The sequence below is a fragment of the Sinocyclocheilus grahami genome, unplaced genomic scaffold, assembly GCF_001515645.1.
Source record: "Sinocyclocheilus grahami isolate Dianchi unplaced genomic scaffold, SAMN03320097.WGS_v1.1 scaffold26.1, whole genome shotgun sequence".
NCBI lineage: Eukaryota > Metazoa > Chordata > Actinopteri > Cypriniformes > Cyprinidae > Sinocyclocheilus > Sinocyclocheilus grahami.
The window spans coordinates 281,016-296,642 of NW_015505205.1; the positions used below are offsets into that span (position 1 = coordinate 281,016).

The 15,627-nt window shown below is 36.1% G+C and overlaps 2 protein-coding genes across 6 annotated transcripts; both read right to left on the reverse strand.

Moving 5' to 3' along the window:
• Positions 1-153: 153 nt before the first annotated feature.
• On the reverse strand, positions 154-12,156 carry LOC107565688 (oxysterol-binding protein-related protein 6-like). Of its 5 annotated transcripts, XM_016250958.1 has the most exons (25): positions 12,081-12,156; positions 11,875-11,987; positions 11,700-11,799; positions 9,901-10,128; positions 9,450-9,593; positions 9,290-9,343; positions 9,086-9,199; positions 8,162-8,317; positions 7,837-7,939; positions 7,629-7,747; positions 7,453-7,539; positions 7,115-7,138; positions 6,467-6,617; positions 6,223-6,353; positions 5,363-5,455; positions 4,971-5,136; positions 4,093-4,379; positions 3,433-3,570; positions 3,287-3,350; positions 3,116-3,194; positions 2,882-3,026; positions 2,628-2,778; positions 1,454-1,580; positions 1,177-1,299; positions 154-1,099 (listed from the first exon to the last, which is right to left on the reverse strand). In XM_016250958.1, the coding sequence occupies exons 4-25, from the start codon at positions 10,030-10,032 to the stop codon at positions 991-993; spliced, it is 2,697 nt and encodes an 898-aa protein (XP_016106444.1). In that variant the 5' UTR covers positions 10,033-10,128; positions 11,700-11,799; positions 11,875-11,987; positions 12,081-12,156; the 3' UTR covers positions 154-990. The 5 variants fall into 5 exon arrangements, with proteins under 5 accessions (XP_016106444.1, XP_016106450.1, XP_016106436.1 ...); XM_016250964.1 differs by having other exon boundaries at positions 7,453-7,521; positions 11,700-11,987; XM_016250950.1 differs by having other exon boundaries at positions 11,700-11,987.
• A 1,057-nt stretch (positions 12,157-13,213) lies between these two features.
• mrpl10 (mitochondrial ribosomal protein L10) lies at positions 13,214-15,228 on the reverse strand. Its single transcript, XM_016252346.1, has 5 exons — positions 15,028-15,228; positions 14,423-14,592; positions 14,145-14,309; positions 13,918-14,062; positions 13,214-13,526 (listed from the first exon to the last, which is right to left on the reverse strand). The coding sequence occupies exons 1-5, from the start codon at positions 15,065-15,067 to the stop codon at positions 13,270-13,272; spliced, it is 777 nt and encodes a 258-aa protein (XP_016107832.1). The 5' UTR covers positions 15,068-15,228; the 3' UTR covers positions 13,214-13,269.
• Between the last annotated feature and the right edge of the window lie 399 nt (positions 15,229-15,627).

Sequence of the window (15,627 nt, forward strand, 5' to 3'; positions counted from 1 at the left end):
AGTTTCCTCAGCCAAGCAAACTGAGCCTCAGATACAGCTGTCAAAATACTGTATATAATATTAAATGGTGTTTTTGATTCATTCTAAATGTAATAAAGACTGAACTATACAAATTCATTTTTTTATATTCTTTAATATTGTACATTTTATTGCTGTTTTAAATAACTATACAAGTGATGACTTGAAAGTTGTACATTTGTACACTATGATTTTTTTCATCCAGGCCTACACAAAATGGTCGTTTGGGTTGAAACTGTGAGCTTAATTTATACTTAAATCCCAATAAATACAATATCATTGTCTAAAATCAAAATATGACATTTAGTTCATTTAAAAAAATAAAATAAGACGTGCAATATAAGAGTGCTGTGGACACGTTTCAGAAACCACCTTCAGCAAAAAGTCAATAAGGGCCCAAATTAGAATTAATCCATTTACTGCTCAATCCTGCTCAGGTTGAGACATAGCTTTGCAAGAGAAATAATGGTCCTTTTATAAACTGGTGAGTTAACGGAAGAAAAAATGTGTTAATGAATATTACATATTATCAAATAATCAATTTTCTTTATCCAGACTCCTGTTGTTTCCACTGGCACATAAGTACTTACATAAAGTGAAATGTAATTTAACATTGTCCATAGAAATGTGCGTGTGTGTAATTGTCAAAACTAAACATCTCCAGAACTCGCATACATTCTCGTTTACCTTTTGGCTTATATTTTATCCAAAGTAGAAGACAAGGTCAAACTGTCCACCAAGTTTTGGTGTCCTCAACCATAAATTAAATAGAAATCTTCAAAATGTATCCCTCCTCTTGTTGTTTGGTAAAAGCATCATCCTTGCTCAATGGATTCGGTTTAGTTCAAAAACCCTTGGCAATTCATCGTTGCTCCCAAAAGCTCCAAGTTTGTGTAGTCTTTCAAAAACTGTGTGCAAACTGAATTTATCACAGGCATTAAGTGTCCACAGTGTTGCAGCAATCTGCCTTCTTCACCATAATTCCAGGTTTTTAACATTGACAAAACCAGCATTATCCCTGATCTTCCAATACGTTCCATTATAAAGCCAAACTTCCTTTCCAGCAGCATCCAAAGTTTTCCTGTAAAATGGGAATATTTTAACATTCCAGCTGTAATTCATATAAATAAATCAATCGTAGGGTTGATGTCGACTCACCTGAAGAAGCAAGGGATATGCTCCTCTCCTCTCTTGGCCAGAATTTTCCTCCTTTCTCTTTGCTTTTCCTCCACTTCATCCTTCTTTTTATCGGTCTCCTCTATTTTCCCCTCCTCAAGAAGCCTAACAACACCAACACAAAGCAAACTTAAAACAGACAATCTAAAAAAAGCATTTCATGAAACATAATCGAAACAGAATCCATTTATGTAGCACTCTTAAATCATTCTGGCTCAAACGTCTGTCTATTTATCATTGTCTATTAGGAAGGTCTCACCTTTGGTCAGGCCGCAAGCGTGTATCTGTAGGGGGCAGCAGGGGCTTAAGGTCAGGGGTCAGCTCATTCATCTCCATTGCAAAGCTAGAGAAGCCATAGTAAATCATGTAGTTCTTGGGCTGTGGATCTGTAAGGAAGCACAGACATTCTGACAACATCTGCCAATACAAAGATACATCTTTCATTTATTTGTTTTCTCAGACAGACCAGTCACAATATCAGAAATGATCCCATTCAGAATTGACCCAATACATTCTTGTGAACAATGAACCTATTTCACAGTGATGACGTTTTTCCAGATATTAACACTGTAAATCTAATTTTTTATATTTTTAGTTTTAAAAATATAATGTACATTTATAACACTATACTTTGTGTTTTTTAACTTGGCATTAATTTACAGAAAACGGAGGGAGTTCCATAAAGCGGCTGTTTTGATCAACGTAATCTCTCTTTTTGTTTCCATATTTGGAAAGTTATAGAATGTTTTCTATTATGTTTTGTTTTCTTTTGTTGGTCACACTTTATTTTAAGGTCCAATTCTCGCTATTAACAAACCATTAACTAAGACTTTTGCCTCAATAAACTCCTAATTTGCTGCTTATTAGTAGATAGTAAGGTAGTTGTTAAGTTTAGGTATTGGGTAGGATTAGGGATGTAGAATATGGTCATGCAGAATATGTGCTTTATAAATACTAAAAAACGGCCATTGTGTTAACAATATGAATGCTAATAAGCTACTGGTTAATAGTGAGAGTTGCTCCCTATACTAAAAGTGATTTTGTTTTTGATTTTTTCACTGGAACATTTTTTCACCTTTTTTTCAAAGGGGACGCAAAAATTATGCAACATTTGTTGTAGTTCCTGTTCACCACTATCGAAGTATACCAACTCACCCAGAACCCTCAAATGTGAAGAGAGTCCATGGCAGCACGAGTTATTACATAATGCTGACCATTATTCAAATATGTATTTTCTAAGCAAACGCATTCAGTCTGTATAATTCCCAATTGATCAAATTTAATTTAAATTAATGTTCTGTTTCACACAGAAACACATCACATGTCAAAAGTAATTTGGTTTGCAGCAGTGGGCTGTTCATTGACTTCAATAAAATGGTACAATAATAAAATAAAACAGTATTCAATAAAATGAATGAAAAATGACTACTCACTTGGCTTCCAGATGCACTGTGGATTGGGAAGGGTGTCACAGAAGATGCCTTCATGCCAAAATCCACCAAAACGATGGACGATATTACCAGTCTCGTCTAGAACTTGACCCTGCACTTCGTTTTTGGAACCATCTGAACCCCAGTAACGTGACTGAGAAGGGAAAAAACATTTTCTGCATTTGTACAAAGACTTCATCTATATGTACTCGAATGAATCAAAGGACAACAAAATGTGCAATCAAAAACGAACACACCTTGACAAATGTGATCTTACAGGTGCACACCGAACTTTTCAGGTTGCGAATAATGACTTCGCCGTAGTGCTCGAGGTATCGCTGCTGACTGAGGACATTGTGGATGCAAGTCACCACTTTGTTCCATTCATAATGGTCCCCGTAACTACAAGTACAGTAAATCAAAGATCAGAATTCTCCTTTAACACTTCAGAATTAAGATTCCACTCCACTGACACCAAAGCAGATACTTGCTTTTTTAGAGTCACATTCACCATCCCCGTTGGCATAATCTCCAAAGATTTGCCCCAAAACTTGTTCTTCCATCTCTGGTCTGCTCTCAGCATGTAGAATTAAAAAAGGAATGAGATTCAAATTCAAACATACAGTACATTAAGACATCGTCACACAGGCCTCAAAACATACCCTGCCAGAAGTTGAAATTGTTTGATTCTGCATGACACGCAGATATTGGTGGATGATGGGAAACCTGAGGGCAAACAAAACCACAGAATAAACAACTGCTTGATAGCAACTTATCTGACGTATAATTAGATGTGATTATTAATTACCTGTTCACTAATGTAGCGGAAGCCTCTGTCCTCTCTGATACACTCAAATGTCTCTCCCAGAACTGGATTAAAAGGTTTGTAACGGTTGCGATACTGAGCCGTAGCATAGCCAGAAATGGCAAAAGCAGCGATATAAACCTTTACAAGGACAAAACAGAATTTTCTAAATATAAAGAAGTACACTACTGTTCAAACATTTGGGGTCAGAAGGAATATATATGTTTTAAGAAATTAATACTTATATTCAAAACAGATGCATTAAATTGATAGAGAGTGACTTTGAACATTCTATTCATCATAGAACAACTGTCTTCAACATAATTATAATACGATCTTCTTGTTACCAAATTAGCTTATTAGAATGATTTCTGAAGGACCATGTGCCACTGAAGACAGGATTAATGGCTGCTGAAAAAAATAGCTTTTCCATCACAGGATTAAATTACAATGGAAAATAGATTAAAATAGGAAACAATTTTAAATTGCAAGAATATTTCACAATATTACTGTTTTTTGTTGGATCAATTAAAAGCAGCCTTCTTTCAAAAACATTACAGTATGCAGATATAGTAAAAGTTTTTTATATCACTTCTAAATGAATCACTGCTTTTGTGATAATTTGGACATATACAGTTTTGCTGAAGTTTCTGTAATTATTACCATCCTCTGGTAGGGGTCATCAGTATGATTGGCAGTGTCCAATAGGTCAGAGTATTCCAGCTCCTCACAGAGTCTCTGCAGCAGGCACACAGGCTCATTCAGAGCTGCTGGCATGGAGACACGGGACAGATCCTTCCCTATGTTGTTGTAGAGGATAGTCATCAATCCGACGTGGCTGTTGTCAGGGCAGACTGCAGGCAGAGTAGTACGATGTCCAGTGTTCTTTATGCTGTTCAGTTTTGCTGGTGCTTTTGAAAGGCTGGCCCTGTATTTGCGTGAAGCCATTGCTGTACAGTTCATAAGAAAAAGGTAATGTTGTAACACGATGTAATAGATTTACATGAACAAAAGTACACTACAATTCAAAAATTTGGGGGCGATAGAGTTTTTTAATGTTTTTGAAAGAAGTCTCTTAAGCTGCATTCATTTGATCAAGAATACAGCACAGACAAATACAGTGAACTATTATTATAAAAAAATAATAATTTTTAAAATGCAATTTATTCCTGTGATGGCAAATCTGAATTTTCAGCAGCCATTACTCCAGTATTCAGTGTCACATGATCCTTTAAAAACCATTCTGATATGCTTATTTGGTGCTCAAGAAACAATTCTTATTATTAATGCTGAAAACAGTTGTGCTGCTTAATATTGTTGTGGAAATTATAATTTTTTTTTAGCATTCTAAGTTCAAATGGAATTGAAATGTTTTGTAACATTACAAATGTCTTTACTGTCACTTTTGATCAATTTATTGCATCTTTGCTGAATAAAAGTATGAATTTCTCCAACTGAACCCAAACTTTTGAATGGTAATAAAAATGGACTCCTAAACACCACACACAAATGTGCCTACAGAGAATTCAAATTTTACTAACCATGAGCTTCATCAGGCTCTGAATTACTGGATCCATCACTCAGACCGGACTCATCAGACATCTCTGAAGAGCTCGCACACATAAGCTCATCACATGCGTCAAAATACTCTGCCGCTGAGTCAGCCACCGAGGGTGCATGGAAAGACAAACTACGGCCTGAGCCAGACTGAGTGAAACAGAGACAGACATGTAGGTAGTCAGAAACTGTAAGCTTGATTGCATCATACTGCTATGACAATAAAACTATGAGAGGACAAAAGAGCCTGTCGGCATATGAAGTAGGTGAAACCCATCAACCTGTAAACAGAATAAAAAAGCAGAGGGTGGAGGAGGGAAAGTAAGAGACGAAAATGGGAACAGGATGAGTAGGTTCTGGGTAGAAAGAGACAGACCTTCCTTTGTAGCACAGTACGGAAGGACTCTTCTGAGGAGTCGGAGGACACTGAGAGTTTGTGGATTTTGGTGTGACGGGACTTAACATCTAACTGAAGATACACATATATACACACACACACACATCTATGCAGTAAAACATAACATGTAATGCACTGAAAATAAACTATTAAACCAGTGGTTCTCAACCTTAGTGACTCCTAGGCCCCATTGTCCACAACAATATTCAAAGACCCCATAACTTCACCGGTTGTTTGATAATTCACCCAAAAATAAAAATCAGCCTCAAACTGTTCCAAATCTGTACAAGTTTCTTTTTTCTGATAAACACAAAAGAAAATATTTTGAAGAATGTGGGTAAACAGTTGTTGGTCCCCACTGATTTCCATGGTATGGAAAAAGTACTTGTCAATGGGGACCAGTGACTGTTTGATTACCAACATTCTTCAAAATACCTTCTTTTGTGTTCAACAGAAAAAAGAAATTCAAACAGGTTTGGAAAAACTTAAGGTTGAGTAAAAGATCACATAATATTCATTTTGGGATGAACTACTCCTTAAGAATGATGAAATAATCAGAAATCTTCAGCTATTTATTTAGCATATTTTAATGCTTGTTTTGTCTTGTTTTAAATAATTTCAAATCATCTTGAACTTTTTTAGAAATCTGTTAAAGCCCCTGATTGAGAACCACTGTATTAAAGCATTTACTAGCAGGGGTGTTTGTTTTATGGTATAGAGCTTACAGCATCTTTAATAACAAGATAAGCTATAGTAAATAATTTGCATGCAAGCAGAAAATTTCAAGGCAATACTGCTGCACTTTGTGCTTTTCGATAAGTAATATAAGTCCTTGTCACCTCAGCCAGGCTGCAGAGGTTGTTGATCTGGGCAGAGGTGGTCTGGTGAAGCTCCCTGCTGGACCAGGTGTCCTGCAGCCTTTGGCGCTCCTGAGCAAGAGCCTCATGTGCAGTACGCAAAGATGCATGGACTATAAGGAAAAAGACAGTGCTGACCTTCAACATTATATAACTATTACAGCAATAAGCATAAACTGGGTTTCAATTTCAACTATAAAATCATTAAGGTATTATCCTTTCATACCTTTCAAGGACATGGAGCAGATGTCTTGGTGGAGTTTCTTGCTTTCTGATGAGGTGGAGGCTGGTGGGGTTGCCTGGATGGAGACATAATCGGGGATTGAAGGGACAGAGGCTCCCAGGTGGGCAGAACTGGTCAGGTGGCTTGATGATAGCTGCATTAAATAAGTGGGTAGAAAACAAGTAGGATGAGATATTATCATTTAATGTCTGCAACATGTAACAATCAGAAGCTATAGTACGTGTACTAAAATACTAAAATACTATATAGACTACCATTTAGTGAATTTATTTTTTAATAAATTAATTTTATGTAGCAAGGATGCATTCAATAGATCAAAAGTGAGAGTAAAGGCATTTATAGTGTTACAAATAATTTATATTTCAAATAAATGCTGTTCTTTTGAACATTCTATTTATAAAAAAATCCTGGAAAATGTATTATAAATATATTAAAATAGAAACCAGTTGTTTTAAATTGCAATGATAATTAACAATAGGTAAGAGACTTGCCAACCCCAAACTTTTGAGTGGAACTATACAATATGAAAAATGCAATAGGACCACCATCTGGTGTAAAGCATTTGCTACTTGGTATAATGTGTCAAAAGTTACAAGGAACTTACTATCAGTGTTTCTTGTGCTGACTTACCGATTTAGTAATCCCACGAAATGGCTTCATGTAAAAAAGGAGTTGACTAAATTACTGGGGGGTTTTTTTGGAAGCTCTAATGCTTACTGTACATTAGCACAACACAAATGCCTGACTACAGTACGCAAAAATCAAATCAAATAAAAAATACACAGAGATCTTTGGGATGACACTGCACATGGAATAAATTCCATTATGGTTTCCAAACCTTTGTGGAAAACATGAAATAATCCCAATGGCAGGGCAATCCCTGTAGGCACAGATTATAATTGCTTCCAAGGCTTTATCTAAGATATCCTAATATCAAGTAGAAGAAAATGTAAACTGAGCAGCCTCACCATTCCAAGAGCCTCAACTCGAGACAGAGTGCGAGAATGACTCCAAATCTTTCCACTCTTCTTCTTGGGCTTGTCGAGAAGGAGATTCTATGGGTCAAACACATGTGGGAACTGGGAACATTTACTTGCAAGTCATTTTAGTAAAGGCCTGTCTTCAGCCTGCTGCTTTTACTAACCTGCATGCTGATAATTCTCTGGAGATCTCCGTTATTGATCATTTGGCCAGAATCTAGAGAGTGCAACTTTTGGACCAGCCGTTGCAGCTCATTCAGCTCTATTTGACAACGGGTAAGCTCTGGAAAACAATACAAAGCGGTGGATCTTATTCTGTGCTTATGCATCCGTTTATTACAGTTTCACTAGTATTTAGAAGCACAGCTGTACCTTGTGCACAGATGTCAGGTTCTTGGGTCTGTAGCCAAGCTGACACTTTCCCATTAACGGCAGGATTGACACATGGCAGAGGTTCACCCACATATGACGTGCCCTAGAATTGTTCATAAGACATTCATTTGTAACTTCCATCAGACAAATAAACAATTAAATCACCGAAGCATCTATTAGTGTACATTTACAGATAAAACCACCATCTGGGACACTGAGGTCTAATCACTAATTCGTCTTGTTCTTAAACTGTGAGGACACATTCTCCTAATCCCTGGTGATTTAGAGGGCTACAGGAAGTCAATGTAGGAACCACTTTACTCACCATGTCCTGCGTGGGACTGTTTTTGTGAGATAAATGACTGCTCTGGGACAGGGCCTGGAGGAAGCCATTGTGAACGTGTGCAGCCTCGTTTTTCTTATACATCCTGTGGGCACTCAGCTTGGTGACCCATATGTAATATAAATCCGGAGTCTTGGCCTAGTTAGAAAAGTAAATGAGTTCAGTTGATTTTTTTTTTTTTAATTGTTTATTTATTTATTTGATTAAATAATAGCATAATTTGTTGGATGAAGGAAAAGTAGTCACATGACATGCAGATAAACAAATGAAACACTTTTTTAGAATGTTTTATTTTTATTGTTTTTATTTTTAAATAATGGATTTAATTAATTCTTAACTTTTCATAAACTCATGAACCCCCTGCATTTCCTATACAAACCTTCAGGGGTTCGTGAACCCCAGTTTGGTAGATCCTGGACAAGTGTTTAAGGATTTAACTTATGGAAGCCCAAAGAATAAAACATTTTTAAAAAGTTAATTGCAACTTATCTCAAAATTCTGTTTTTTTCCCTTGCAATTATGAGAAAAAAATTATGAGGTAAAATTCAGGATTGCAAAATATAAACTATGACTTCTATTCTTGCAATTCTGAGTTTACCTCACATTTCTAATACTGTATCTTGCAGTTCTGACATTTTCCCTCAGAATTCTAAGTTTACATCTCACAGTTCTAACTTTTTTATTGAGTTTATATCATGCAATTTGGACATTGAAAAAGTCTTAATTGTGAGATATGAACTCAGAATTGTGAGGAAAAAAGTCAGAACTGTGAAAGTCACAATTACCTTTTTTTTTTTTTTATCCCGTGGCAAAAACAAGCTTCCATAGAACTAAAGATCATATTAGCTTAAAAACATAAATGAATACATTTCATTAAATTAATACCAGCAATATGCAATAACTTACTTTCATGTGATACAGAATGTCTCCAGCATCCAGATCTATGCGCCTTGCTTTTTTGTTCACTGACATAACTGCAAGACTAACATCTAGTGCACCGTGCATTTTCCCTTTGGAAAACTGTTGAAAAAGTAAATCCCTGATTGTTAAAAAAGCCTAGATCCAACATCTGCAGTTTCTGGTAAGGAAAAAGATAAGTAGCATACTTACATCATGTTGGTTTTTTGAATATCGCAGGATCCCTTTATCCAAGACAAAGTATCTCTGTAAGAAAGTATAACTTTAAAGTTCATTACATTTTACACAGTTCTACAATTATCCCAACAACTATTAAGGAAAAGATTACATGAAACATATTTTTTTCTCATACCTTATGCCACCCTTTAAGAGGCCACTTCCTCCTCTTCATCAAGTAGCCTTCACAGATTCCTGGAGTATTCGCATCCTGCATGTTTTCTCCAGTGAGGTTAAAATCTACTGGAAAGTCGTCCATTACTTCCCAGTCTTTAATGTTCTATTTGGAACAGAGGGAAGAATGCAATTACAGCTGACGTACAACAGGGCGTTTTCCATTTAAAACATGTGCCACATGTAATCCCTATGAACGAAACGTAACTGTTGACCTTGTTAAGACACATAAACTTGTTGGTTTGACTTTCACACCATCTGATTGGACACTTGTTAGGTGTTGAGCAACTGGGCAGAACTCCTACTGCTAGCTTTTCACATATGTACTTGTAATGAAAATATTTAGGTGTGTCCAAAAATCAGTTGAAGAAACCAGAGTTTGAGTGTGTTTATGTCAAGCAGATGGTACAAACCAGCCGTGAGTGACGTGAGGATGCTGTGCTGCTGCTCCTGGAATGAGTGGGCTTATGCCAGCCGCAAGACACCTTCTCCACACCACTCAGCTGTGACTGGACGTGGTCCAGTGAAAACCCGTGGGAGTCCATTTTGAAAATGTCCTCTTGTGCACTTATTAGTCGAGCTTGGTGTGAAATACGCTCTGCTAGAGACTCCTTCTCATTGTACACTATAGCACAATATGTCTGCAAAGCAAAGAGTTTTCATTATTGGATTTTTAGAAAGACAAATCATTTATTGGTTAGTCAGACAAGCATGTGTTAAGACTGCTAAGAAAGGAAGGGTTAAGAAAACAGGGTTAGGAAAACAATTAGTCATATTGTCGATATCAGAGGTTTTTAAAAAATACCATGAAAACACTACCATTTACTTTTTTACCATTTTTAAATTTTGCAAATAACATGTCTTTGTGATATTGCACTTATTTTTTTATTCAAACAGTACATGAAAATATGTAGTTGCCTTTATGATTCAGAGCTACTTTTACGAATGTTTTTTACAATTAAATGCCATAAATAGCCAATGCAATAACTGGCACAGTGACAGCAAACAAAAACAGAAGCAATACAGTGTCCAGAGAAAACACCTCTAATTCGGTTATCTAACAGCAGGGATCTGCCTTAACCAACACTTCCTGGGCAGGACTTTTAACTTCTGCCCTTTACTAGATCACATTGTTTCATCATCTCATAAACACTTTAAATGGCTTAATATGAAACACAACAAGAGCATAGTAATGCAAAGTAAAGAAACCAAAATAATGCACTCATAATTACATAACAGTCTAAATGATGCTAAAACCATTAGGTATGGACCAAGGAAACACCTTTATTGCTGTTTATTCTCAATTACATACTGACAGATTATTGAAAAATTCCTTTCTCTAGATATAAGCCCCTGTGTGACAGAAACCAAACATGTTTTCTAGAATCTCTTATTGTCTTGACATCACTGACAAGCTCATACATGCCTTTTAAACTAGAATGAGGGCAAATGAGATGTTTTGTAAACAGCTGAATTTGCAGTTGAGTAATGAACTATTTGATTACATAATTGACAGCATATAGGCCGATCTGATGTGAAAGCATCTGGACTTATTCAATCATTACCAAAAATCATCATTGTTTTTCTGTAAGTTTTAAATTGTTTTAGATATCCTTTTTATGAAAGGCAGAACACATGCTTATGGTTAGTAACCTCTCACAAAGGTAACGGTCCGGGAGAGGCTTAGCGTCATTACGATAATTGGCTTTGAATAACCATTTTTAGCAGCCCTTCGCTTGAATAGCTTTTCATCGTGAGCATGCTGACAGGTCACAGTACATATGATGTACAGCATCAGGAAAACAGTGTGACATACACGTTTGAATAATCACAATAACATAGAACGAACATCTAGTAATTTAGAGTAGGCTACTTCATTTTATTTAATTGTAGATTTCACTGTAAATGATAAGAACTGAACACGATTTTAAAAATTATAATAATTGTTAAACAGCTTAAGGTCAGACAAAGTAGCCATTCCTCCTGGTCTAGTATGTGAAGCATCATCGAGCATGTTGAGAAACTTTTTTTTTTTTTTATTGAACAATATCAATTTACAAACTCAGATGGGGAACAATAAAATGCATTATGACAAAATATAGTTTTCCATACATATCCGTTTCCAAACAGTAAATATACAAATCCACTTCAAACATATACTTCTACTGCTACCAGCATTTAAAACCACAAAGTTTCTAACTCAAGCTCTTACCTGAGGTTCCTGCTCTTGGCCAGCATGTGGTGTATCTCTGAGTGATTCCCTCCAGGCGCCTGAGTTTCATGTTCCCCCATTTGTTCAACTTTGCGGCACTCTACTCTCAGAACAGGAAACCAGTTCAACCACTTTCAACTAAAACAGCAAGAATGCAGATAGTCCATGTGCATACTAGAAAGAAAGATGTATGACAGCTCCCAAACTATCCTCCACTGGTGACGGAACATCCTCCAAATCCACCCAAGGCTCCCCGCCGAATCATTATCCGCATTAGTGTCTTAAAAGCTGTTGGAATTACAGGCATGTAGGAGGAACTTCACTGACAGCCAGCCATTCAAATGCATTACATCTGAAACTATTTATTTGCTCTGCCATTACCTGTTTACTGAGATGAGATAACCTCCAAATGTAGCCATATTCAAGTGGGTAACCCCATATTGGTTCATATATCACACAGAGCACATACATTTAATTAATATGTTTTACAAATTCACATGAATTTTTCCTGAAAGAGAATCATACATAACTGTAAAACTGGCCTAAAATGAAACAGCATGTCAAAATATGAAGAACAGAAACACTTCTACACTGAACCCAGACTTATAACCATAAAGGACTAACTGACCTAGATTAACATTAAGTAATCCAGAGATTAGCACTAATCAGGATACGTGACCAGCTAGTGTTTATTTTGGTGGTACAAATACATGTTTCTCTTGGCTTTTTAACTTGCAAATCAGTTTAAATACACTTTAAATTGTTTAAATATCAAAAAGGGCATAGGTTGGGGTCTCTATCCTGGTCCAGGAGAGCTACTGTCCTACAGAGTTCAACTCCAGTCCTAACCAAACACACCAGAACCAGCTAATCAAGGTGTTCAGGGTTACCTGAAAATTACAAGCAGGTGTATTGGAGCAAGATTGGAATTGAAGTCTGCAGGAAGCAGAAGAGAGAAGGGAGCAGGGTTGGAGACCTCTGGCAAAAAATAAATAGACACTGTGCCTATTAATATAAATGGACCATTTCTGTACATACCTTAAAGACTTGACTAGAAAAAAAAGCTGTTGCATTTCCATGAAGGTTGAAGAAAAAAAAAAGATGCAGTACAATAAGCAAATTGACATTTGATGCCAAGCTATATGGGGTAAGCTGTCACAATGTAACCTGCCATTAAATAGTCTATTAATGGCTCTTCAGCAATATTTTACAGTAAAACAATTAGTAACAAATATACATAGCGAATATTGTTATTCTTAAATTGTACAAGATTACAAAATGTCATTGAAATTTTACTTTGAAAGACATAATTATTACTAATATTATTCTAATTTAATGTTCTTTAACTAGTCATTTGAAACCAACATACAAAATCACTGCTAGAGAAAACAGCAGAGATGTTGCCTTTATGAAATGTAACCCCAAGTCTCCACAATATGAACAGTGACAAACAAAAAATTCACCTCCAACTATAGCATATAAATGACCAAAAAAGCAACTTTAAATAACTCCATTTTATTATATGCATTTTATGTCAACCATACACAGCTGTTCATTTATTTTATAAAATTCAAGCTGCTGCTTCCTGTATTATAGAAGTATCTTTATCTGTAACAGCATTTGTGGAGTCCCCAGAGCCTTGCTGTTTGACGTACTGCTGAAGGAGGGCGGAAAGGTGAGCTGGATGGTGACGCAGCATTGAGACAGTCCGTGAAGTCATCATGGTTAGACCACCAACTATCTCACCCTGGATAGTGGTCATAGACGGGAGTTTGGAGTAACTGAGAATGCCTTGATATGAAAGCAATGTGTTCTCTATACAAGCGCCTGAAAGAAAATGGTACAGAAAGCCTGTGAGACAATACCAATCATTTTTAGAAGATATTTAAAGGAATAGTTTACCCAAAAAATGAAATAAAATGCTTGATCAGTGCTTATTTTTCTCCTGATTCAGACGAGACAACTTTTTCACTTTTCACTTGAGAAAGCAATATTATGGGGACTATTTTAGCAGGAAGCAATGATTTGAAGTCAAAAACATCCTAAACATGCAACTTTTTACTTCACAAGACATTCATTGACTAGAGGTCATGTGGATTACTGTTGTTTTTATCAGCTGTTTGAATTCTCATTCTGACTACTCTCTTTTACTGCAGAGGATCCATTTTGGGTGAACTATTCCTTTAAGACTGCAAGTTCATGCCTAGGAAACACTCACCTAACAGCACCATCTGAGGACTGTGTTTTAACGCTTGGAGCATCTCTTTAACTTTTGGCTCTTTACTAACAAATATCACAGTCTGGCCAACAAACAGAGGCAACATGTTACTGTAAATGCTGTTGCTGAGAAAGGACCTTGTCACCTGGAAAGAAACACAAATAAAATGTCACAAAGCAGTAGCGCACATCTCAAAAGTGGTAAGCAGCACTATAATTTGCCATTACCTGGTTTGGGAAGAACTTGACACTGATATTGTGTCTCTTCAGTTTGTGTTTCAGCACCATGAGGTCCTCTGCATTGATTGCATTGTTTTGGACCACAGCAATCATCTTACATTCCTTAAACAAGTTTTCTAAGTCATTCCTCAACAAAACTGCCAGTGCACTTTCCTAAAAGGAAAGAGAGTAGATATATATATACATATATCACTTAAACACTTAAAATGACACACTTAAAGCCTTGTAAGATAGTGTTCAGTAGGTAGGCTATAGCAATGATTGACCTCCTCAGTCTTTCTGACTCGTGGAGCCAAAGCAGCAGGAGGAGCTGCAGGTGTGGGGGGAATGTACTCTGTGACAGCCATCAGCTTCTGCTTGAGAAAGTGCATTGGCTTTCTGTGACGAGTAACAGCTTTGGAGCCGTGACGAACAATCTGGCTAAATGGCAGCCATCCTGTAGGTTATAATATGTAAATATTGGTAAGAATAACATTAAGGCTAGAATATAAACATTACTATTCAAATAACATTATGAATGTAAAGGATGCCACAAGTGATTCACTAATATCATGAGACCGTCACATCTGGTGTTTTAATCATGAAAAGAAATACAAGGGCTTGCCGAAAATCCAAAATACATACATAACAAATGCTAAATATGAAGAGATGTACCCAATAACATTAATTACCTCAAATATGAATTGCATATTCTCTGACAGATGATGATTATGCTGTACAGTACCACAAATAGCTTCATAGTGGCTTTCAGGTGTATGTAATTTTACGATGTAATTCATAATTTACATGGTTGTAAATGACAGGTATTGTCTTTTTATATATGTTATTTACTTATAATATTTTTTGCAATAATATCAAATCATAATCTTACCCGATTTCGGGAAAAGTCTGCCACACAAGGTCGCTGCCATCTTGATCCGGATTTGACGTGGGACTGTTTTGTTCTTCTTCTTCTTCTTCTTCTTCTTCTTCTTCTTCTTCTTCTTCTTCTTCTTCTTCTTGTTCAATAGCCGTTCACTCCTTAGGAGTATTACCGCCACCTACTGTATATCTTGCGCACATGGGTGATGAATCTGTACTGAAGCAAGTACACCCAAAAAAAAAAATTTTTTTTGTAATGCCCCACCCACCCCAGAGGATCAGAGCCCACGCTTCATGTTCGACCGTTTTGTTGAATCGTACTTACAAAATAAAAGTCTTTATGGCTACAAAAATACAAATAAAATAAAATATAATTAAAAAATACCACAAAATTATATATTTTTTTTTTTAAGTTTTACGAAACAGAAATTGTTTTTTCTTATTATTATATTAAGGTAATTTAAAAATATAAATTAATTATAGAATATCAAATTAATGATTACTTGATTAACGTATTTATTTTTAATATTTTTTTCATTCCTAAATTAATTCCAAAAATTAGAGGTTAGTTACAAAACCGACTGCTTTTCATTTTACGTAAGAGCATGAA

Bases quoted from the DNA above. Each gene is read 5' to 3' on its own strand.
- LOC107565688 (XM_016250958.1), bottom strand. From the start codon at position 10,032: ATGGACTCCCACGGGTTTTCACTGGACCACGTCCAGTCACAGCTGAGT. The intron at 9,594-9,900 runs GTTTGTACCATC...TGTTCCAAATAG, and splicing joins CCTCACGTCACTCACGGCTG to AACATTAAAGACTGGGAAGT. The intron at 5,137-5,362 runs GTCTGTCTCTTT...TGTTTCACTCAG, and splicing joins GTACTGTGCTACAAAGGAAG to TCTGGCTCAGGCCGTAGTTT.
- mrpl10 (XM_016252346.1), bottom strand. From the start codon at position 15,067: ATGGCAGCGACCTTGTGTGGCAGACTTTTCCCGAAATCGG. The intron at 14,063-14,144 runs GTAATGGCAAAT...GTTTCTTTCCAG, and splicing joins TCAAGTTCTTCCCAAACCAG to GTGACAAGGTCCTTTCTCAG. The intron at 13,527-13,917 runs GTGAGTGTTTCC...ATTTTCTTTCAG, and splicing joins TCCTCAGATGGTGCTGTTAG to GCGCTTGTATAGAGAACACA.